Raw genomic sequence first — 23,963 nt, 5'->3', positions numbered from 1 at the left:
ATTTGATCAATTTGATTTGATTAATAAAAATTTGATTGAAAGGCTCAGATATTTTTAAATAGAAGTGAAAATGTTTGGAATAATTCTATCTGTATTGCATTTATGTGCTTTTAATAACTCAGAGAAAAATTTGGCATATTTGAAAGCAAACAAAAAAAGAAATCCCAGATAGGAGCCCTGCAACAGGCACACCCTCCGCAGAAAAGCCCTTAATGCCTGCGTGGCTTTATCGCTACAGCAACGAGGACCGGGCAGATGGGGTTGGATTTTCTACTAACTACAAGCATGGATTTTTGTGTAACGTGGTAACAAATCAAGTTGTCCTTATGCAAAATAATTCAATAGCTTTTAAGCATTTTTGAAAATTAAACCGTACTCTTTGGAAACAAGGTCAGGGCAAAGTAATCGTTTTTATTGAAATTGCATTTGACCAAGATTCTGAGGGTTTGTAACAGGAAATGCTGAAGCGGAAGTGCATTTTTTTCTGGGAGGTAGGCAATTGGTAATGACTTTTAAAAGTTGTCACATGTGGGACTATTACCATGAGTCTCCATTTCCCGCTCCAAACCTGGCAATCGGAAGCTCAGTCAGAGCAGCTTGGCACCTGGTAACGCTGATTAACAGCGCTGTCGGTGGCGGGGACAGTGGGATTGAGAGGGGTCTTTAGGGTAAGGTCCCTTCCAGCCCAAACCAGCCGGAGATTCATGAGGTGAAGTGCCGGACCAAGGGCAAGATTCCCCTGGAATACCCTGAATTTCCAAAGAACCTGAAGATACTCTCCTGATTGTGAGGTTAAATCAAACATGTCTGGGGGGGGTACGGTGATTCCTACTGACTTTTTACCAGGACATACTGAATCAAAGTTAAAAACATTCAAATAAGGGCAGTGAAAAGGGTAGCTTTGTAGGCCCTGTTGGCAATCCTATGTCTCTGGTTAAGAACCTGGTCTGAGATGTGCAGCACTTCTTGCCAGCCAGCAACAAAAACAGACCGCACGTGACGTTCGGTTGCGGGGTCCGTGGCGTACCCTCAGAAGTTTCCGGAACTCTTGGTTTGAGCTGTGGGTGACTCTCCACTGTCGGGGCGCCAAAGCTGTCTTACACCGCAGAGAACGGGTAAGGCAAGCACCCTGCCCTGGCATTCCCAAGCAGAAGCTCTGCAGAGGGGTCCCCGCGTGTGTGCACTGCAGAGACACCCGAGGGGAACGCGCGCCCCGGGGTGAGGCTGGGCGCGTGTTCGCTCTGCTCGCAGACAGCAGGGCTGCCGGGGAGAGCCCGCAGGGCCGCAGATCTCCGCTCCCTAATTAAAAGAGTTTCCTTGTGCCCTATTGAGTCCTCTGATCTTGTTGCCAAGTGGTTTGAGCCTGAGCTATAATTAAGACCTCGTTTAGGGGGTCCAAACCTTTAATTGCAGGTGCTTTGTGTTTAATGGTCCTGTAGGGTTTTGTGTGCGCAGTGAGAACCCAGCAGAGCGATTAGGCAAAGGATGCTGGGCTGTCACCCGTGTGAAAGGGACAAGGGGACTGAGCGGGTTGTGTGGCACCTGGAAGGGCTTAGCTGGGTTAATCTGAGGTAACGTGCCTGCTGTGTTTAGGGGCGACTCGCTGGTACTGTTCGCTGCTGCCGGAAAGTCTCCTCAGGTCCAGGCATACCAGCCAGAAATACTTGTTCCTCCTAACTTACATGGTCTCAGTTTTCTGGAAAACATGGCGTAACGCTGCAGCTTATGGAAAGCAAGTAAATGCAAAGCATGTGATAGATATATGGCTGTCAGCTTAAATCTGCAGACAGGAGCGGCTTTGGGGGCATTCTGTGGTACGATGTTCATAACACCGTTGTACAGCTCTCTGCCTGCCTTTTGTGAGTTTTTATTACTGCGGGCGCACTCCTGATCTCCCTCCCTGCTGTCAGGACAGTAGCAGAGCACGTGCCAGAGCTCTTGATTTGTAGGTTTTGGTACTGTTCATTTTTGCTCTTCTGTTTCATTGTTTTATTTGATGAGGTTTGGGGGTGGGGGTGGCAGCACGTTGATATAAGGAAGTCAACTAGTAAATGTCAGCTCTGATCTATCCATGCTCTCTCGGATGCCAATAAAATAAGTATAAGCAGATAAATGAATAGTAGCCAGTTGGTACCAAACAGGAGCAGATGGTGTCCCATCAAGAGTTCCCAGCCCTTAGCTCAGCACGGGTGTTGCAGGAGTGCGAGGGGTCAGACTGACTTTGGGTTTGCAGAAGGGGTTTGCGTGGCTGCAAGAGGGGGAGTTTGTGGCTGACTGATTCCAGGGAAGCTGCCTGAAACCTGAACAGCACCAGCACTGCTGGATACATCAATAATGTTATCGTCAGGAGGAGAAATATCACAGCTTTTGTAGAGGGAAGTCATGGTTTCTATGTCCATTGGGCTCCTCTGATGAATCAACTAAGGATATTTTTAAGGACCATTTGGTGCATATAATAAACTTGAACTTCCAAAAATAGTTTTTGACAGCATTTCTTCCTGCAGTCTCTTCCAGAGACTGCTCGCTCATGGAATAGGAGGGATTGATAATTCTGTTGATTAACCAGTTCCTAAAAGGTATGCCCAGCACTCAGATGGCAGAGACGTTATCAGTGAAATCACATAGGCATCAAAATTGTTTAACCTATCTGTAAATGGCCTAAAAAAGGGAGAGGAACACAGTATTTTATTATGTACAGCTCAGTTTGCCAAGCATCTGTGCAGGATTCCCGAAAGGCAGAAGCTCTTTTGGTAGGAGTGAAAGGATTTGGAGGAGAACTCCAGACTGATTCCTCTGTCCTCCAGAAGTCTTCCATTAAAAATGAATGCATCTCTTTGAGGTGTGCTTTATCTTCCTCAGTGAGTGTGTTAAAATATCCATTAAATTCAAAGCAATAATTATATCCTAAGAAATGTTTGTAAACCATGAGATGTGTGGGGAGTGAGGGGAGAATGGTCGTGGCTGAGAGCATTCGAGGCATGGTTTTGTGTCTCAGAATACATGAAAGGGTCTTCCACATGAGGAGGAAGGGGTTTTCCCTTGAGTATTAAGGGATCAAATGATTACCTGTGAGGATAAATGTGTAACCTCTTGTCATTCAAGTAGATTGCAATCTGCTGCTTTGATATCTGCTCTACCTGCTTGTGAAAAACGCAGTGGGAAAACCACCAGCCTTGTTGTTGTAATTATTACTGGTATTCACCCTAAACCATAAGCTAACCAGAGAAGACACCCGTGTGACTACATTGGCAGTGTTTACTCGTCAGGATTTAACACTCAGTATGAAAGTGAAAAATCCAAAAGCCTTTCTTCCCTAGATCTAACTGAAAGCAGTTCTGAAAATAGTTTTTTCTGTCTGGTGTCAGAGCAGACTTCAATGCCGGTTGTTCATGCTGCTTTTGCTTCAGTTGTAAGAAAGGGTTCAGTTAGAGAAGTTGTAATTGTTAACATCTATATCATGTCTGCTTATTGACTTATCTTTTCATTTTAAAATATCAAAATAAATATCACTATGGTTTGGGCAGACATCAGTCTTACTAGAAAATGCACATCTGAAGTAGTTAATGAGTTAATTTTAACTTTGACATTAGCAATACATTTAAATTTAAGTGCTGGAAAACATACAGATATATAATAATAATGAAGGTTTTAATATCTTAAGTTTCCTTTTTCCTTTTTATGTTCTGTATTAAGAAACCTATTGCTTGTTGTACTGAATCAGTACTCTAAGCAGGGTTATTGGTTTAGTATAACAACATCAGTGAGGTGCCTGTTTCTGCTCGTGCATGACCTATTTGCTGACTAGCTGCTACATGCTGGAGCTCACTGGTCTACGAAAGAGCTGAACAGCAAATTTAAGATTCTACAAGTTGTACATATCCCAGCTGCGTTGCGATAATTGCAGCTTTGTCCTCTCACTCTGTCAGTATTAACTAGACTTGCTGGGAGAAAGTGTTTTGAACGACGAAGTTGAACTAAGTTGAAGTAGAGCAGTTATATAACTCCGTGTAAGCCTGGAATTAGGTTACCAGCGTTTGTCCTAGATGCGAAATTCATCTTCCGGACTGCCGTCCTGACACACAGCAGTTCTGCTAGATGGCTTTTTTTCTCCCTCTTTGTTTTTTCCTTTAATTGCTGTGCTTACATACATTGGCTAGCCAGGAAATTTTAGAGAATAAATCTGCATAAATGTAAATACAGCTAGATAAGATTTTTAGATATGGCTGGTTGTTTTCTTGTTGGTATAGTTGTGCTGAACATACATTGGGCTTCTAGTAAAGGATGGAACTCTTGTAACATACAAATTTAAGTACAAAAATGATTTTTTCTATATCTTGGCTATTTTTAAAGCCTATCAAGAATAGATGAGGTGGGGTCTGAGCCCTGAAGACAGAGGCCTTTCTAGTAGCTTATATGGAAATGACTGTTTATTCTTGCTTCTGTTCTCCGAACTTTGCCAGTTCTACAAAACCATTTTTGAGAAGGGGGACTAGACCTACGCGTAGTGTTCAAGTTACAGTGGAAGCATGGGTATAAGCAGTGGCCTAATAAAGTTCTTCACTGCAACAGCTCTTCACTCCAACTTTCTGTCTTGTACTTGTACAATTACTTATCCATGCAAGAAATTTGCCTGTTTTGGTCTCTGCTGGTGGTTTTAAAGATTTCAGCAGGGACTTTTTTTGGAAACCTTTGGAAAACAGGAAGACTGTGTGCATGAGAGCATCCCAACTTTTTTGCTTGTTGGTCACTTCAAAGAAATCTAGTGGTCTATATGGGTTTATAAGGTTGGTTGTTTTGTTTGTTTGTTTGTTTTTGTTTTCAAAAGTAATATTGACTCCTCTGAAGAAGACTCATCCAGAAACTATATTAACTGTTAGAGCTTCTACTAATTTATTCAGTATACGGTTAGCAACCTATAGCTTCCCAAATCTATCCCTGACCATTAAAAAAATGGCATCACATTTGCCACCTTCTAGATCCCCACATATGTAAGCAAGAGATTGCATACCAACCATTATCAATTCAGGAATTTTGTTTATGAATTTCTTTAGGTCCTTTGGATGACGTGATACTGTCCTTTTACTTGTTACTACTCCTAAACGTGTAACTCTTTGTTTCATCGTGTTAACATTTAAATGATTTGCTCTTAACTGGTTTACCTCCGGTCCAGTTGTGATCTGAATTACCATTTTGCCTACTTAGAACCCTCATCTTTTCCTGCAGCTTTAATTACTGTTTAGGTTGTTTTACTTCGGGTTACTTAAAAAATATGGAACATTGTAGGGCCTACAATGGTCTGAGCTACATCGCTTAGAAGTGCATTGGGCAGAGAAGAACATCACCTACTTCTGTTTCAATATAGTTTAGTGGTTTGGCAGCTTATCAATCTTTAATCCAATTAATATATGTTGTGGTTTTACAATGCTTGGATACTTTAATCAAAATATTGTGCAGCATTCAGTCATTACTTACATAAATCTAAAACATATAATTATCAGCACCGTTACCCTGTCAACCAAATACGTAAACTCCTCAGAGAACATATGTAAAGTTAATTTGACCAGGTCTCGTTGCTTGTTGTTTGTTACTGCTCTTCTTTGATTTTATCTGGAGACTTCCATATCTTGGTTCTTTTTTTTGGCTGAACTTGAGTGAAAATAATCATTTCGGACCTACAATATCAAAATCATCTTCAAACCCTTTCATATTAATTGTGTCTTCACTGTTTTGACATTAAGACTTCTTGTAAGTCAGCATCTGTAGTCTGGGGATCTCCTTTTCTGCTCTTTGTGAGAAATCCTAACTTCTAGTTCCTTCGGATATCCTCGTTCATGAACAGATAGCCTAAGCACAGGCAGGAGGTGTGCAGCAACTGAGTAACATCTTTTGTGGTGACAAATGGACTGGCTGTTCTGTGGCTCTTTACAAATGAATCTCCAGCAATTGAGCTTCTTCCCCCTGCTCTACTCATTCTCCTGTGCTGACCTTACAGAAATTGTGCACTATGTCACTGAGACACAGATGTCATTGCTGTAAACAGGACTTGTAACCAGCTGTGCCCCGACCCCAAAACAGCTGTACGCTGATTCGTCCTTTGTTATTCTGCATATGATCCTTTCTGTGGCCTCTTTGTGAAGTTAGTGTTAAAATCTAAAATAATAAATACTGATTTATTATTAAGTGTTTGAGAGTGAAAAAAATACTCTTACTTCCAGATAGTATGCCTTATGTACTGGGTCCAGAGAGTATCCAAAGCTGTGTTAGGATGGGATCAGTTTTCAAGTGCATGGAAGGCAGCTTGGAACCTCAGCAGTGGCTATTTTTGGGAATACTGCTGGATAAACCAACCAGCAGTAAATGTAGCTATTGATCTTTCTGCCTTGTGCAGTGGGACAGGCAGAGTGACTACAGAGTACTTTTCAAACCTTGTTTTCCACAATTGACTTCTCTGGCTCCTGTGGGGAGCCAGGCAGTAGAAGTCAGTTTAACAGCAGCTCCAGGTATGCCGCCTGTGGCAGCTCTGACGGTGTAACTTTTAGAATCATCGAATCATTTGGGTTGGAAAAGACCTTTAAGATCAGCAAGTCCAATTTCTTCACAATCTCTTTTGGAAGAGTTCCCGAAGTGGTCCCAGGGGTCCCAGCTTTAGCAAGCAGTTGGTGTGTCAGAGTCATCTCTTAAACAGCTCTGGAAACTTTCCTAACTGCTCAAATGGGCAGAGCCCGGTTGTTGGAGAAAGAGAAAGTCATGTTGTCTGCGAATGGAGACCAGGGTTTATGTCCATGGGAGAAGAGCCTGTGCATTGCTTAAATGGCTAATACCTGCAGCTGGAAGATAGAGATGTGGGAGTTTGAATAGTGAACATCATCATGACCTGCACAAGCTGAAGTAGACCTTCTCTAATAATATTCTCTTGGGACGATGAGGAGGGTTCAGGAGTTTATGACTGCAAGGACCTTGTTCATTTGCAGCTTGTATCTGGGAAGACTTTGGAGAATGTTACTTCTTACCTCTTATTGTAACGGTCAGTTTTGTCATCCAGTGTAAAGGTACCTTGTTTTATTGCAGGGATTAAGGCATCTGGAGATTCATCTGACTGAACTGTCAGAAAATAGTTGTACCTTCTGTTTTGATCTTATTTCTCCATTTGTAGTTGTTCGTTTTTTTTTTTAATTGTTTTGTTTTAATTTGTGAAGCAGATTTGAACTTTGAAAGAGCATTTCAAACCATTGCTATCAGAGCTTCATTTGGTCTTTACTGTTTCTTTTAGAGATTGCATGCTTAATTTTGCAAACTTAATTTTAAGGAGAGAGTGAGAAGGACTCTCTTAGCTCCCTTAGCTGGGGGTGATGTCAAAGCCTACTGTTCTTTTTTCAGCCGTGTTTTTTAAAGAGTTGGTTGCCTAGGTCAGTGCATTTACAAACAGAAGATTAGTAAGCATCTGTGGAAAAATTAATGTTCAGAGTATGTAAGTGAGAAGTTCTTAATGTGCAATGGCATCAATGGCAAGAGACGAATTATGAACAGTAGTACAAAGAGAACAGAGAACTCTAGGCTCACACGCTCCTTGAATAAGGTTTTCTTCCGCTCCTACCACCTTTCTCAATTTCCTAGTCCTCCCAGAACTAGAGCCTACTAGTATTAGGCTGGGGAGACAACACCTTGCCCAGTTTGTTAGCAACGAGTTGCTTATTGTTAATGCTCTGAGAATGGCATGGAGGCACAGTGGTGAGTGCTGAGCATTGCAGCTCTGTTAAATACAATTGATATTTATGCACGGTATTTTTTGGTCTTTCTAAAACATTGAGGTGTGACTACCCAAGCATGGATTTGCAGCTAAGCAGCCAGGAAACATTTCGTTTGAAAGCTGTGACCTTAAATGCAAAGCACTTCCTTTTTTTTTTTTTTTTTCTTTCTGATAATGCTGGGGACTAGAAAAAAACTTTGCCACTTATTTTAAATATCCTCATGGCAAGTCCTTGCAAATGTTATGTATTTATAATCAATATTACACTGTGTTTTTCACCAGGGAGATTGCAGCTATGAGCTGGAGCTTCAGCCTCACTTACGTATCGAAGATGTTAATGTTCAAAGGAATAAAAGTCTTCTTTCCATGACCAGCTCCACATTTGATCAGAAAGTACATTCATCCAGAAAAGACACGGCGCACAGATCAAAAGTAAAACCATTTCTACCTGATGTAAAGGATAACGAGAGTGAATTATTTTCCATATTTAAAATAACCACAAAGATTCCCAAAAAAACTTCGGGGCTGAATTCGGAAGTGCCTGTGTTGTCTACAGATTTAAATGCTTCTGAGTCTTACTCAGCAGGGAGGCTCACTCTGGTTGAATACACTGACCAGGACAATCAAAAGGATGAGGAAATAGAGAAGGTGACATTCGACTTAAATGAATGTATTGACTTATGTGACAACAGTGAAAGTACCACAATTCATGAAAGTGCAGCAATAAAGGAATACGAAACTGTAGGTAAAGCCTGTTGTTCACTGGGGAGGAACCATGCGGATTTGGGCTGCAGTAGCTTCACGGCTGAGAAATCACCTGTGTCCTCTGACTTATTTTATCTTCCTGAATCATACTTGGATTTGTTTGTGCCTGTGAGGTCATCTGAAGAGTCTTCTTGGTTGGAAGGAGTATTTTCCTGTGTGGAAAGGCTTTTATCACAGTCTCCTCCCCCTTTGAATAAACTTTATGATTTTGAAAAAATGGTGAGAAGTGAAGAAACAATACGCCCTTTTCAAAAAGCTATTTCCAATAGTTATTCAGAGAGACTGCAGGACAAAGACTTTCCTGCTTCGTCGGAAGTTGATCATTCACTCCTGCCCTCTGAAAATCCTGAACTGAAAGCCACCAATGACTTGTGTGCTTCTGTAAATACCTGCTTTTCAAAAACTGTATCACCTTTGCAGACTGCTGCTGACAAAGCCGAGGGGCTTCACTGGAGTGACAGCTTTGATAGCATGTTTGACAATGAAGAATTGACAGAAATTGAAAAGAAAAATCTAACAATAAATTACACTCTGGTAAATAACTCTTCAAGTAAATCTTTGGTTCAAGAAGATAAAGAATGCCTTGAAATGAACAAGAGAAGTGTGACTATTGATGAAGAGGAGAGTATACATTTATTTGAAGATGAACACATTTATGAAACAAATACTGAAATTTCATCTGTGAATAATGAGCCTTCTGTCATGTCAGGTTCAGGTGGGAATGTTATCACGTCGGCTGCAGTGCAAGGCTCTGAGTGGCTTCCCTCGCGGGAGTGCTGTATGACTGGTGACAAAACCTGCAAGGAACAGCAAGTAAGCAGTAAAATCACAACCACGGAAATGGTGGCTGATATTAGTGTGACTGAGCAGAGTCTGGGTAATAACGATCTTTATGACTCTTCTCAAGAACTGTTTTCTGTTAACTTTGATCTGGGATTTTCCATTGAAGAATGTGAGAATGAAATCTTGGAAGATGAAATGAATACGAACAATACCCCAGAATTAAATGTTGCCTCACAGAGTCACACAGATGTCACTGAAGATAAAGAAAAAATACTAAATGATCGCTGCAGATTTCAAACATTGCCAAAATGGGATTGCAAAAGCCTTGAGAGAAGAAACATCTCCACACCACTGCCATTCCAGCGTAGTAACGTGAGTCATGCAGAAGTGGCTGGGGATGCAACCCCTGCAGGGCCTGTCTCAAAGTCAGGGAACAGAATGGGAAGCGGATCACCCGAAGCCTTGGCTTCTTCCCTTTCTACCCCATATAGAAGGGTTAGGAATATTGAAGCTATCAAAAGAATTCCTGTGAATGTTTTCTCTAGTGTCATGGAGAACATTCCAGGTGTTCATCCTACAGATAAAGTAGGTACAAGCTCACGTGGACAGAACTTTGAGAGTTCGGCCTTGGATGCACTTGATTCCCCTTTAGGAAGATCTGCACACCTGGAAGATACCAATATTCGTACTTCACGTGTGTGTCCTGCTGAAGGTAGGGAATGCAGCGGTACTGTTAATTAATACCTTCATGTTTTAGTCAATAATGTTGAATTCAGTATCTTTTGCATCTTCAGCTAGGTATTTTGACTTAGGTGGCTATGATGTGAGGAAAAGAGAATAGTGGTTTTAATACTAGAAGGTAGCTCAATGAGGTGGCTTTCCAGAATCTCAGCTTCCTGCAATATACCATGCATTCTAGCTTAGCCATCTGAGGCTGAACCGCATGCATACATATTGGAGAAAGCAATCTGAATTAACCCCCTGATATCTCTCCACAAGCGCTAAGAGTGCAACCATGTGAGACATAATTGTGTGAGCTACAGCTGCCTTTAAAGCCCTTTCTTAATCCTCTCAATGGCTTATTCATAATCATCCAGATCCGTTGCACTTCAATCCCTGAGTCCACCCACCACGCCTTCATATTTTTCTATCATTGTTCTGGAGGAATAGAATCTATACAGACGGATTTCTTTTAGTTTAGTTGCATGACAGCTAACTAGTGCTTAACATTTTCTGGTTATAACTTCTGCACAGACCTGGATTGTCTTGAAAACATCAGCTGTTTGTAGGATCTATTCTATTTTTATTTGGAAATTTCAGCATCGTAGAATTATTAAGGTTGGAAGAGACCTCCAAGATCATCTGGTCCAACCATCCCCCCACCACCAATGTCACCACTAACCCATGTCCCTAAGCACCACGTCCAACCTTTCCTTGAGCACCCCCAGGGATGGTGACGCCACCACCTTCCTGGGCAACCCGTCCCAACGCCTGACTGCTCTTTCTGAGAAGAAATGTCTCCTCATTTCCCACCTGAACCTCCCCTGGCACAGCCTGGGGCCATTCCCTCTGGTCCTATCACTAGTTACCTGTGAGAAGAGGCCGACCCCCAGCTCCCCACACCTTCCTTTCAGGTAGTTGCAGAGAGCGATAAGGTCTGCCCTGAGCCTCCTCTTCTCCAGACTGAACACCCCCAGTTCCCTCAGCCGCTCCTCACAGGACTTGTGCTCCAGGCCCTTCACCAGCTTCGTAGCCCTTCTCTGGACACGCTCCAGGGCCTTGATGTCCTTCTTGTAGTGAGGGGCCCAAAGCTGAACACAGCACTCAAGGTGCGGCCTCACCAGAGCAGAGTACAGGGGGACGATCACCTCCCTGGCCCTGCTGGCTGCACTATTCCTGACACAACCAGGATGCCGTTGGCCTCCTTGACCACCTGGGCACACTGCCGGCCCATGTTCAGGCGAGCATCAACCAGCACCCCCAGATCCTTTTCCCCTGCACAGCTTTCCAGCCACTCTGCCCCAAGCCTGTAGCACTGCATGGGGTTGTTGTGGCCAAAGTGCAGGACCCAGCACTGAGCCATGTTGAACCTCATCCCATTGTCCTCTGCCCATCGACCCGTCCTGTCCAGGTCCCTCTGCAGGGCCTCCCTACCCTCTGGTAGATCAACACTTCCCCCCAGCTTGGTGTCACCTGAAAACTTACTGAGGGTGCACCCAATCCCCTTGTCCAAGTCATCAATAAAGATATCAAAGAGGATGGGCCCCAACACCGACCCCTGGGGAACACCACTGGTGACCGGTCACCAGCTGGATCTCACCCCGTTCACCAGCACTACACTGTAACTGCATTCGTTGGCCGAGGAGCGAAGGCGGGCCAAGTGCCTGGAAGGTGCTATGCTCACCTCTGTACCACCAGCACCGCACTGATACCACCAACACCACACTACGCCCTTCTGTCTCCCTTTCTGTCCTTTTCTGTTTTAGGAACGGTGTATTATTAAAAAATGTATTTTTCATAATTTGTTGTCAGTCAATCCACGTCATTCTCCACTCATATGTCACTTATAGATCACATTGGCTCCCGTTGTCATATATTCATACGTTATATTTCAGCAAAGGCAGTCCTTTGGAAAAACAGAAAAGGCTGCAGTTGTTTGAAAAACTGAATTAAGAAGAGGAGTTTTTGATGAGTTCTGGTTTTGTTTCAGGCATCCAAAGGCATATGTGTTACAAAATGTTTCCAGAAGTGTAACACTTACTCAAATTTTAAGGGCTTCTCCATTTTTCATTCTTCATTTTTCATTTTTCACCTCTCTTTTTCTGTATCTGTACTGCCTGGGGTAATCATTTCCGCTCAGAGAACCTCCAGGAAAGTAGGATTTATTGTACATCTCAACTGGAGATTATTTATTTTGATTAACAAGGCTAAAGAGAGCAATATTTGCCACAAAAATCAATAAGTAATCTCCTTTGTAGGTACTTTTATAAGAGAGAGAGGTTTTGATTGTTCAGTTATAGCAATATTGTACTGTGAACAATACACATCCTTGTGAATGTTGCTTATTATTTTTCTGTAGGAACCAGCAGTGAAAGTGAAGAAGAGATTGTTTTCCAGAGGAAAAACAGAAAAAAAAATGTTTTGAAGTCTCCTGATGTGAGTCTTAATAGAGAAAATAAAAGACAAGAGAAGCAAAAAAGCAAGAAAGTCAAACATCAAACCAAAAATCCTCTTTGTATGTATTCTTATTTCTGTTTACATAGGTTACGAATGATAGTGATTTTGAATCACCGATTCATGCCATCAGAAAACGTCGACACCCGCTTAACATGGTTAGTAAGAGCTTTGGTAATGAAGAAGGAAAATAACATGAACTTGTTTATGGAGGATATTTTTAAACATTCACTCTTTTTTCAGGTGGTAGGCAAGTGTTCGTATTAAAAATACTTTATGCCATCTGACCAAAGACGTATTAGAACGTAATTTTTTTTCTTCCTTCAGTTTATCCCCAAGATATCCTAAGATGTGTTTGTAGGTGTTGTTTGAGACTGAATTATTGCTATAGGGAAGAGAGCAGAGCCACTGTCTTTGTGAAAGGCAGTAAAATAACCTTTCTTCCTCAAAGCTTTGAATCAAAAAATGTTCACGCCACATTTAGCCTGATTTTTCTTCCCAATAATGTGTTTTTCTGTTCTTTTCTGAAGAGGTGCAATTTTGGACTTTGATAAAATGCTTAGCTGTATTCCATCATTTTGCCATATCAAATCAATCACAAAAATTGGGTGTTACTTAAGAAAAAAACAGATGTTGAAGGATGACTGTGTAATTATAATGTTGCTTGCTTTAGCCTTATTTATTGAAGAGTTTGTGAAATGTTCCTCTAGTCAGATGTGTCCAGTGATGACAGCTTGGATTTTCACAAGAACTCAAGTAGGACCACAAATAGCAGCTCAGCAGCACATAACAAGAAACAGCAAAGAAGTGCAAAACGTCAAAAGGTTAAGAGTGATTTTACATGCAAGGTATGGAATTTCACATCTCTCTTAATACTTTGAAGCTTACACGTGCAGCAGTTTGAACTGAAGTTGTAATGTATTATGTATGTACATATATAAGTGTACATGTTTGCAACACAACAAAATCTAGTTCAGAAAAGGCATAGAATCATAGGGTGGTTTGGGTTAGAAGGATCCTTAAAGACCATGTAGTTCCACCTCCCTGCTATGGGCAGGGGTGCTACCCACTAGATCAGGTTGCCCAGGGACTCGTCCAGCCTGGCCTTGAACACCTCCAAAAATGCTTGTTTGGACATGAGCAGCACCAAACTGAACTAAAAGAGACAGAGGGAGAATTAGTGAGAGTCTATTTTGTGTTCAAACTGCAAGAATGAACAAAATGTTTCCTAACTTGTCTGCATTTAAATTATTAAAAAAATATGAAAATTACAACAATGGTTTCACAACCAAAAGACAAAAGTAGACTGTGTTGGAGACATTCATTCTAGAGCTTGTGTGTTTATATATTTTACAGCCTTACATAGGATCTCATGGTACAACTATTTTGTGGTAGGTATGCAGTGGAGCAGTTATTTTTAAGTCATTGTTTAGGTCATAGCTATTTCATACAGGTTTGTTGCAGACTTAAGGGATGAAATCTTGAAACACTGGCTAATGATTTTAATTCTCACATCCATTACGTGACCTTCAGAGTAGTCTGCAGGTCCCTGTGTAATAATGTTCTGAAACAAAATAAGATTTTACGTTACAAGTAAGGAGATACTCAAAGATTAGGCATCCTAGCTCAGGCACTTTTCCAGAACTTACGCTGTTAGGACTTTATATCATATGAATATATCACCTGCTCTAATGGTTTCAGTTTTGAACGTCCTAAGACAGCAATACTCCCCCTACCCCAAAGCTTAAGTATTAAGTTGGTATTTTACCCTTTAATCTGTCGCTGCATTGGGAACTTGTGGACAAGATGCCGGGCCACTATCATACATTCATATTAAGTTGAAAAGCTCTTAAATATGCATAGATATGTTTCCACAACTACAGTAATGTGGACTCCAGGGCACATTATGTTGCATATTTTTAATATTAGAATTAGAATTAAAAGTAGAATAGTTCAGTTGGAAGGGACCTACAAAGATCAAGTCCACCTGCCTGACCTCCTCAGGGCTGACGCGAAGTTAAAGCATGTAAATGAGGGCATTGTCCAGATGCCTCCTGAACACTGACAGCCCGGGGTATCAGCCACCTCTCCAGAAAGCCTATTCCAGGGTTTGATCACTCTCATGGTAAAGAAATTTTTCATAATATCTAGTCTGAAATTCCCCTGTTGCAGCTTTGTTTTAAAGATAACCCTCAGCACGGAGTCTTTCCTGTAGTATCAGTACTTTATATTTTGGAATGAAAAAGAGTTAGGGAGATTAACAATCTGTTTCTCTATTTTATTTAAATGTTTTCTTGACGTGAGATCAAAAGGTTCATGAAAAGAGAGTATGTTACCTGTAGACTTAAGAAATTCTACTCTGCCTTCACCTATTATCTTACATAAACATTCATAGTGATGAACGTGTCAGATTTCCAGATTCACAGAAGATCCAGGACATCACAGTCACTGTGATCAGTCCACCCCCAGTTAGGTGTTCTGTCGCAGCTGCAGATAACGGAGCTGTAAGTGCAGCAGTGATCTGCAATTAACTGAGATTGTGGGAAGTCCAGGGTGACCCAAATAGCCAGCTGGCACTGAACAAGAGTCAATAGGCAATCGAAAAACCTGATAACTATTCGTTTCCTAAGTGTGACAAGACTCCTGGCTATTAGTTTCTGGTGTCATAGTGCTATTTGTGCTGCAGGGTTTGTCTTCTGCATAGTCTTCCACCAGTAAGAAGGATTAAGACTAATTGGCAGTAGCACTGAGAGGTCTTTCCTGTAAGCAGGTGACCTCCAATGCATTTTATAATAATCAAAACTCTTCTAGAAAAGGAACTGTTAATAATACCTGTCAGTCAGGCTTACTACTTGTTGTAAAGAAGTAAGTTAAAAGCAAGGACTTGAAAAAAAAATCCGAGAGATCTCTTATCGTAGCACATCTGTGTGCTAAAACAAAACGTACAGTATTCATTCAAAATATTCTGAAGGCAAACAATCATTCTTCTGGGGAAAATGAGATACATACTGATTTTTTTCCAGGTTTTATGATAGCAGTTTTAGCTGAAATTTTAAGAGAAAAAGTGAGCTTAAAAAAAGCATCTCTGACAAAACATTGCTCTGGATAGTTTCCTTGTTCTCTACATTCTTCTCAATGTTTTGTTGCCTGTTACTATGGAACACAGCATCTACATTTATAGCACGCCTCCTATGCTGAAGTTCAAGAGTGAAGTGCCTCATCATCCATGAAAGAGCATTTTTTCAAGGATGAGTTTCACTGTCTAACAAATTTACCAAACTATTAATCTTAAATCAGAAAAGTTCAAAGCAGCATGAAGTCTGCATCTGAAGTTTCCAACAGTCTTTAGTTCAGAGTAATCCGGCACTTCTAAATCAAAACAGCTTTTTGTGAAGAACTCCTAGCTGATAGGAGTGAAACAGGATTTATAAGTTACAAATCACCTGATGGTGTTGGGTAGCTTAGTTCTGCCTGTGCCACTAGGTCGGTGCTAACAGCGTTACAGTGTGAGTACCTCTGGCACCACTTGGGGATGGAGTCCAGCTTCACCAGCGGTGGTGGTGGGACAGGTCTTTGTGTGCTGGCATGTAGTTCCTTAAACATCGTGCTCTGTACATCACCTTCCTGTGTGATGGATTCTTACTTCAGACAGAAGCTTAGTATCAGTGATCACAGAACCACAGGCTGGTTTGGGTTGGCAGGGACCTCACAGCCCATCTAATCCCAGCCCCTGCCATGTGCAGGGCCCCCTGCCCCCAGCCCCCTGCCCCCAGCCCCATCCAGCCTGGCCTTGGGCACTGCCAGGGATGGGGCAGCCACAGCTCCTCGGGGCAGCCTGCACCAGGGCCTCACCACCCTCTGAGGGAAGAATTTCTTCCTAATATCTAATCTAAATCAACCATTTTTTAGTTTAAAGCCATTCCCCCTTGCCCTGTCACCACACCCCCTGACCCAGAGTCCCTCTCCAGGTTTCCTGCAGCCCCTTCAGGCACTGGCAGCCCGCTGTGAGGTCTCCCCGGAGCCTTCCCCTCTCCAGGCCGAACACCCCCAGCTCCCTCAGCCTGTAGCAGAGGGGCTCCAGCCCTCTGAGCATCCTTGTGGCCTCCTCTGGACTTGATCTAGCATGTCCATGTCCTTCTTGTGCTGGGAGCCGCAGAGTTGATCTGAGCAGCTGGTGTCCTGAATGCGTGAACTGATTTAATCAGAGTTTTCATACGTAACATTAGTTAATTATGACATTAATTAATGAGTCTAGCTAAAATTCATTTGGATGTTTTTTTCCTTTTTTAGAATGCAGCAAGACAGTTTTTAGATGAAGAAGCTGAGCTGTCCCAGCAAGATGCAGATTGTGTTTCATCTGATGAGAGTGACAATACAGAGAACGAGCTGAACTCGTCACTTCGTCAGTTCCTGAATGATGATGCAGAGGTCACGCAAGTGTTAAATGGTGAGGGATGAAAGGTTTTTTGATTTTAAGATAAGGTGCTGTATAGCAAGCGGTGTGTGATAGGCACAGCCATTCAGTCAGTTGCTCTGTGTCAGCCAATTAGTAGTAATCTCCTCAGCTCGAGTAAATCAGGTGCTTTCCATCTGTTGTACCTCTTCTATTTGTATTCCCCTGGTTTTCTTATGTAGTAAATCTTCACTGGAGTCTCTGCAGTGCAATAGCTTTGCGCAAGCTGGAATGAATTCTCTGAGGACCATGGAGGCTAGCGTTCTCCTCTGACTACAAATCAGCCAACCCCTCATACACCAATATGACTGAAGGGAAACAGAATTTTCCATTTCACTTAGAAATTTCTGAAGCTTTCAGGTCTTTTCATACAAAGAGACCTAAAATTTGATGTGAAATATCAATATGAATTTTAAAGATAAATTACAGTGCTGACACTGACAGAGCTAAGAAGGTAAAGCTCTTTTTTGGCCAAGATTTTCTTATTCCTGTGCTTATAAGCCTTGATTTTCCTGGGATATTTGCATGGTGGAATCATCTTAATACCATTTAAGAGATTCCCAGGTGTTGCTGAGGATTTTACTTCCCCGTGGAAAGTCTGAAATCCCCACACCTGTCTCATACAGATTCTGAAATCAGTTGTGTCTGTTTTGGGAAAGACTTGCCACGTGGATAACAAATTGATTTGAGTTTGCTGTGGCTACCATAGCCCTTCTCCCTGCTATGAGCAGCCAGAGCTCTGCCTGCTGAGAAACCCTTTACGTGTCGGCTCTTCCTAATTGCAAGCTGGGTAGAGTTACTCCTTTTCTTTGCGATATTCAGAGGTGTATAGAGATGTCAAATTTGGAAGACTGTAAAGGAATTGCTCATGGAAAACATGATTTAATAATAATGAAAGATAAATGTATCCTTAATAATACTGTATTCTCTCATTCTATTTTCTTTTTTTAATTCAGACTCTGAGATGAGAGGAGTTTACCTGAAATCTGTGCATAGTCCAGCTCTTGGGAATAGATTCAAAATGGTTCATCGTGACTTCAACAGCACGGCGATCTTCTCACAGGTATGAAACGAAATGATGGCTGTCCTTGTGAAATTCCGTTTGTGCATGACAGTAAAGCACGCTACTTTATTCTCTCATAGATGTTTCCAAACTTGTATTTTGGGAGCGTACGAGGTGTCTGGCAATGCACGTGCACTAAGATTTCAGCCAGGCCAAGTAGCATGCTCTGTTCTCTCAGCTGTGCTTCTTGCTGCTACTGAGCTCTCTCTGCTGGGGTGCCTCTTGCTGTCCGACAGTCCTCGGTGCTACTGGAGTCTGAGCCTTCACGTGGTCCCCGGACACCAAGTTGTGCCGCTGCCCCATGGGGTAACTGCTGAGCAGGAATGACTCCAGAGCAGGTCTTTACCTAAGCTCTTGCCCTCTGGCGTACACTACCATTTATGCACCAATTCTCTGTATTCATAGAAGTGCCAGTGAAACGTTGCTGGATTATCATAACGACTTCTTTCAAACTGTGAACTCATTCTGGCTGCTCCCGGCTTAGTTTAGCTTCTTTCACAGTTGGCTGTGTTCACCCTCCGTGTGAACACTGCACAGCACTCAGATAAGATATTTCCTACAAGATCTGTCTTTTTGGTTCTGTTTTACTCTGCATTCTTCATGCATTGCACAACACAAATAATTTGTACAGTATTTTTTAATTATTTAGCCTTTAATTTTTCTTCTACTTCATAGAGACCAAATAAATCAATGAACTGGAAAAACAGAATCTCAGGATGGTTCCTTATCATTATCACCCCACTGTCTCGAGTTTTCTTTCTGTATCCTATATTCCTGTTTTTATAGTGCCTTCAGCTCAATAAAATAGAGGTCTCTATTTGATGAAAAGGATAAGTTACTTTGTTGTTAATGCACAAATTCAACTTGTGCACACTGATTATTTGCAAGCAGATAAGAACACATGCAATCCAATTTCCAAGCAGCGTGGCCTTATTATGTCAGTTTTGTTGTTTCTTCTGAGACAGGGTGTTGCTGAAAACAAGAAGCTTGAACTTACATTTCATTTTAAAAGTCATAAAGGCACCACCATAAAGGGCTTCTGTCAGCAAGTCTTGTGTGTATGCTGCAGAGTTCATGTTATCTAGGTGGTACTATAATTGGTTTGCCGAATCTGCCTGTTTTTCGTTCATGACTGCAACATGTCCTGAGTGTGCAGGCATGGCGTTTCAGAGTCTTTCAACCCTGTGCAGAGAGACACCCAAAGATCTTCCTGTCTGTAATACAAACCTCTTTGGTAGGATTATCAGCTAGCAAGTCTTGCTTCTATTGTGATATTACAATTAATATTCCTTTTACAAGCTTTCGAGTGATAAACCATTGGCCTGATTGAAATCTCAGTGTGTGTACTGCCAGACACGTGAGTATGGAGGGCCCCAGAGCCAGGCCCTCCAAGGAAGTAGCTCAGGAACTGCAGAGCGTCTTCAGCTGGGCAGGGTTGGTGAGGTGTAAGAAGCCCGGGGTCCTGCAGTGCCTATGCATGGGATGGGCTGGATAAATAAGAAGCATCTGCTGAGAGGAAGAGCAAAGTCATTACATTGTTTCTGAACTTACTGGATTTGGTTTTTTTCCCCCCACAGATTCCTGAGCAAGATGAGACTTACGCAGAAGATAGCTTCTGTGTTGGAGAGGAGGAAGAGGAAACTTGCAGAAAAAGTGAATCCAGTGAGGAGGAAGTGTGCGTTAATTTTGATCTCTTAAACAATGAGAGTTTTACTAGTGGAAGACAACAATACCTCACTCGCTGTAGGAAAAAATTAAACCTGGCCAAAAAGGAACAGAACTGCTCTATCCCAGGGCAAAAGAAGAAGCCATCCCGGATCATTGTTCTCAGTGATTCCAGTGGGGAAGAAACAAGTGTCAGTAATGAAAAGCCCGTGAAAACAGATTGTTTCAGGACAGAACAGGAAAATGCTGAGTTACCCAAGTCATTGCCTTCAGTCTCTTCTGTGCAGCATAAAAATGTCACCGGGGAAAATAGTGTTCATCAGCCTGTGGATAAAAAGAGTGAGATACTGCTAGGCTTGAAGGCTTCGGTATCTGAAATGCTGGATTTTCAGCCAGGACGTGAAGTCAGGACCAGGCGCCCCTCACCAGCTGCTGCCAGTTCTGATTCAGGGAAGGAGGATCTCCAGGCTCCCGCTGAGGTGGGTGGTGGTTCACAGCAAGGACCTTCCTCTCACCTCACCTTTTGCTCAAGAGTCTGACGTGGGGGGAACCTGTCCTGCTGTAGTGTTATTTTGAGGGCTGTCAGCAACAGAACAGCAAGAGTGAGTGTGCTCCTGGTGATGAAGGGGTAGCTCTGTTCCATTTGTCCTGCTTTACATTATCTCCCTCTGGTATTGGGAGCTTTTGTACCCACAGGTAACTTGGAGGGGGTCTTAGCAGTCGATAAATAAAAATTGGGGATTAGATGCTGTCCTGAGTCTGATGATCATGAAGGAACATGGAGCTATTTCAAATAGCAGTTATAAAATACTGTTCTCTGTCCTAAATTAAGACAGTCTGAGGTTGGATTCCCAGCCTCTTGTGCTTTCCTGCCTGACTTCTGTCATCTACGTTATTTGTCTTTTGTTCAATTTGTGCTAGTGAAGGCCGCGTGCTTTTGTCACACAAACTTCTAAATATTTCAAGGCTTAACTAATTGGGGAGATTTTCTTTGTGGAGGATTAAAGTCTTAGTCTGAAATTATTTATGTTTTGCAACATCAAAACATACATTTTTTAAAGATTTTATTCATTGGATTTTTCAAAAATCCATGGTACAAAGTGTATCTGTTAAGCATCAGTGTTGGGAAGTGTATCTTTTAGTGGCATGACATTCTTTGGCCTTACACTTCTGCACAATCTCAGAAATACTGTGTGATTTTCAGCATTTACAGGCGGAGAATTCCTTGAAGAATACCTGCAGGAACACTTCAGTTACATCTTGTTCTGCTTCCACAAAACCCTCCTCAGCCGCGGGTCTGTTTCCACATGACGCTCTGGAGAAAAAAGCTTCGCTGTGCATTCTGGTGGACAGCCGTGAGATCTCCTCTGGAGCAGATGTCATTTCTTCCTTGAAGGCCGTTCACGGGGTGAAGGTGCAGGTTTGCTCCCTGAGCAGCAGCGATTACATCGTGAGCAACCGCATGGCAGTGGAAAGGAAATTTCAGTCAGAATTGCTGAACTCTGTCAACAGGAATAAAGTCGCCCAGCGGATCCAGCGCTTGCAGAACATGTTTGAGAGGATTTGTGTGATTGTGGAGAAGGACAGGGTTAAAGCAGGTAGGTGTTCCCAGGGAGGGTTGTGGCAGGGGGCACGCTGCTCTCTGTCCAAGGCGTCCATGGCCACTCTGGCTTTGTGAATAACACAGGACCGAAATTAGATTGAAAACCTTGTTTTTAGCCTCTGTAGGAGTATTATATTAATGAGGTCACAAGCTGAACGTTACAATTTGTTTTGCTTTTGAGCAGTTAATATAGGCAGAGATGCAGAACTGAATCCATAGGGATACATTACTTACTAATTACTGAAACAGGGAAAAGCTTATTAACTCAAACGTTAATAACTGACCTTAATAACGTGCAAAAAAAACCAACAACTTCAAGACAGATTTCTATGAAGCAGGTGAGAAGAGCAGAATAAAGGAACCAGCATGATCTTATGTACGCTTGGCAATAAAATAACGGAGGAATCAAGAAAAAATACTTTTTGTAGCAGTAACTTAGTGAGTGGTGTCTGTAAGTTGTAGAGAAGTTCTCCCATTGTAGAACCAGCGAGAGCAGTGGCTGGCCTGAACGCACCACGCTCAGTGTTAAATCTGCCTTGAAATGTAAGGATTGAAAGCTGCAATAGCTGCTGCTGGACTAAGCAGAAGATAAGCAGCTGAATGGAATCGGTTTCTAGAAAAAGACAAGAGAGCACTTCTACAAAGAGTTACTTCAGAGCTGTTCCCTCTGTCACAGAGCACGGTGTCGAGTCTCAGAGACGCCTTTCTAATCCTTCCTGACCTGACCGAACGCTCATGGAAAATTCAAGACTTACTTCTTTAATTAGTCTCTACAGTTTGATGAGCAGTTTGTTCTACACGTAAGATCCAAATTAGGCAGCCAAAGGATTTTACTATCGCTGTCTATTCCCGGTGCCATTTGTAAAAATTGCGAGCTCTTGCACCTGCCGCACAGATGATGAAAGTACTGCTCACAGCTTCGATTAAATTACAGGTGTGCCAGGAGGTAAAACGTCAGGACTGAAATGGAACTGCTGCAGATGGAGCTTTGGTTTTGTGACAGAAATTAAGTTATTGATAGTTCAGATATGAAAGCAATGATAGAATTGGACACTGAAATTGCTGGTCCTCAGGGAGGGTGTTTGTGTGCGGTGGCTGTAGATAAGTGGATTGTGTCTGGGTTGCCTTTTTCCACCACTGCTGCCATTCATTTTCATCATTTTTCTCCAGTTTTTCTCATTACACTGTTTCTAGAATGCTGCTCATTTCTTACCCGACAGAGTTCAAGTTCTTTCTTTTGTAGCTTTACAAAACCTCTTCTGCTTTTTTTGGCCTGTCCTGCTCATCACACGTCATGTACGTGTTCCTCTCAGTCCTCTGGCCCAAGGATCTCTGTATCTAACTTACATTTTCACTGTTAGTTCCTAAACTCTGCCTCTCAGATAACCAGGTAAACCCTGCTCCCACAACTCCTCCAACCTCCTTTCCTTGAGAAGTTTTCCATCACCCTGTTTTTTTGTGAATTCTCAAAGCAGGGGTTCTTTGAGCTGATTTCCTTTGTAAATGGTTCATGTCGCTTTTTCGCACAGTGATTTAGGACTTACAGACAACTCAGTGAGATTTATCTTTTTTGTGACTGCAGGAGAAACATCGAGGTTTTTCCAGAGGACGCAGTACTATGATGGCGTGCTCTCAGCCCTGGTCCAGGCTGGGGTCCGAATTCTTTTTAGCTCTTGCCAGGAGGAAACTGCCAGTCTGCTGAAAGACCTGGCTCTGGTGGAGCAACGAAAAAATGCCGCTATCAGCGTGCCAGTGGAAGTGGAGGGTCGCAGACAGGAACTGCTCAACTTCTACTTGAGCATTCCCAACATCAGCTATTTGGCTGCTCTCAACCTGTGCCACCACTTTGGCTCTGTGAAGAAGATGATCAACAGGTAACAGCAAAAATTCGTGGCAAGTTCGAGGCCTGCCTTTCCCTTCAGTCCTGTGCCTTGTCCCAGCCCTCGTGCTGGGCCGGGCGAGCCTCCCTGCACCGCACTCCCAGAGCTCCCCCGGAGCCGTCCTGTCTCCGCATCAGCCCTGCCCTGCTCTTGATGCACTTCTGTCTCTCCAAGCTGAGCGCACTGGGGCTATGACACAGGCTCTGCTTCCTCTGTCCCTCCTACCTCCATTTCCTTTCCCGGTTTCCCTGCAGCAGTCCTGGGGCTTGCTGGGGTCTCCTGGGATCCTTCAGAAACCCAGGAAGGGCCCCAGCAGCAGTCCTGGCTTTCCTGCTGCAGCGCTCATGCCAGACACACCTCACCCACTGGCAGTTTCCCCACCTGGCGTGGGAAGAGCTGCCGGTGAGGTGCCCTCGCTGTGCTGTCTTACAGCTCCCCGCTGGACATCGCCGCCGGCGCCCAGGTCAGCCGGCAGAAGGCAGAGGAGATCTTCCGCTACCTGCACCACGGGTTTGACGTGCAGATGCTGCCCGAGAACCTCTGCGCCAGGGGGAAAAGCCACGCGCCTGCCAGGAGCTGAGGAGTGAGAAAGGGGGCTTCTGAGAGCCTCAGGCTGTTTTATTTCAATTGCACTTTACTGAGTTTTTGAGTCACTGTAAATATGTAAATAAATCCTCACAGACGTGCCGGGGCTTTTGGCATACGAGGCCCGCTTCTGTTTCTGTGTGCCTTAACGCAAGGCTCCGTCCTTGCTGGGCCCCTCCCCGGGCCTCCTGCCCAGCGGCCACGGCTGCGGCGGTGCCAGGAGGCAGCACAGGGTGCGGGCAAAG

At 43.1% G+C, this 23,963-nt stretch overlaps 1 protein-coding gene across 2 annotated transcripts in view; it reads left to right on the top strand.

Annotated features, from left to right (window-relative positions):
- The window catches only part of FANCM (FA complementation group M), a 74,289-nt gene extending 50,450 nt beyond the window's left edge, over positions 1–23,839 (top strand). For both annotated transcript variants that reach the window (XM_080594121.1, XM_080594120.1), the window contains 10 exons: positions 8,030–10,007; positions 12,375–12,451; positions 12,559–12,627; positions 13,180–13,317; positions 16,760–16,916; positions 17,879–17,985; positions 19,563–20,129; positions 20,855–21,248; positions 22,836–23,127; positions 23,566–23,839. In XM_080594121.1, coding sequence (XP_080450247.1) covers positions 8,030–10,007; positions 12,375–12,451; positions 12,559–12,627; positions 13,180–13,317; positions 16,760–16,916; positions 17,879–17,985; positions 19,563–20,129; positions 20,855–21,248; positions 22,836–23,127; positions 23,566–23,713 — 3,927 coding nt within the window. In that variant the 3' untranslated portion in view covers positions 23,714–23,839. The remainder of the gene's footprint in view (positions 1–8,029; positions 10,008–12,374; positions 12,452–12,558; positions 12,628–13,179; positions 13,318–16,759; positions 16,917–17,878; positions 17,986–19,562; positions 20,130–20,854; positions 21,249–22,835; positions 23,128–23,565) is intronic.
- Positions 23,840–23,963: the final 124 nt, after the last annotated feature.

Source organism: Anser brachyrhynchus (genome assembly GCF_964034855.1).
Source record: "Anser brachyrhynchus genome assembly, chromosome: 5".
NCBI lineage: Eukaryota > Metazoa > Chordata > Aves > Anseriformes > Anatidae > Anser > Anser brachyrhynchus.
This window is presented reverse-complemented; position numbering and strand designations above follow the sequence as displayed.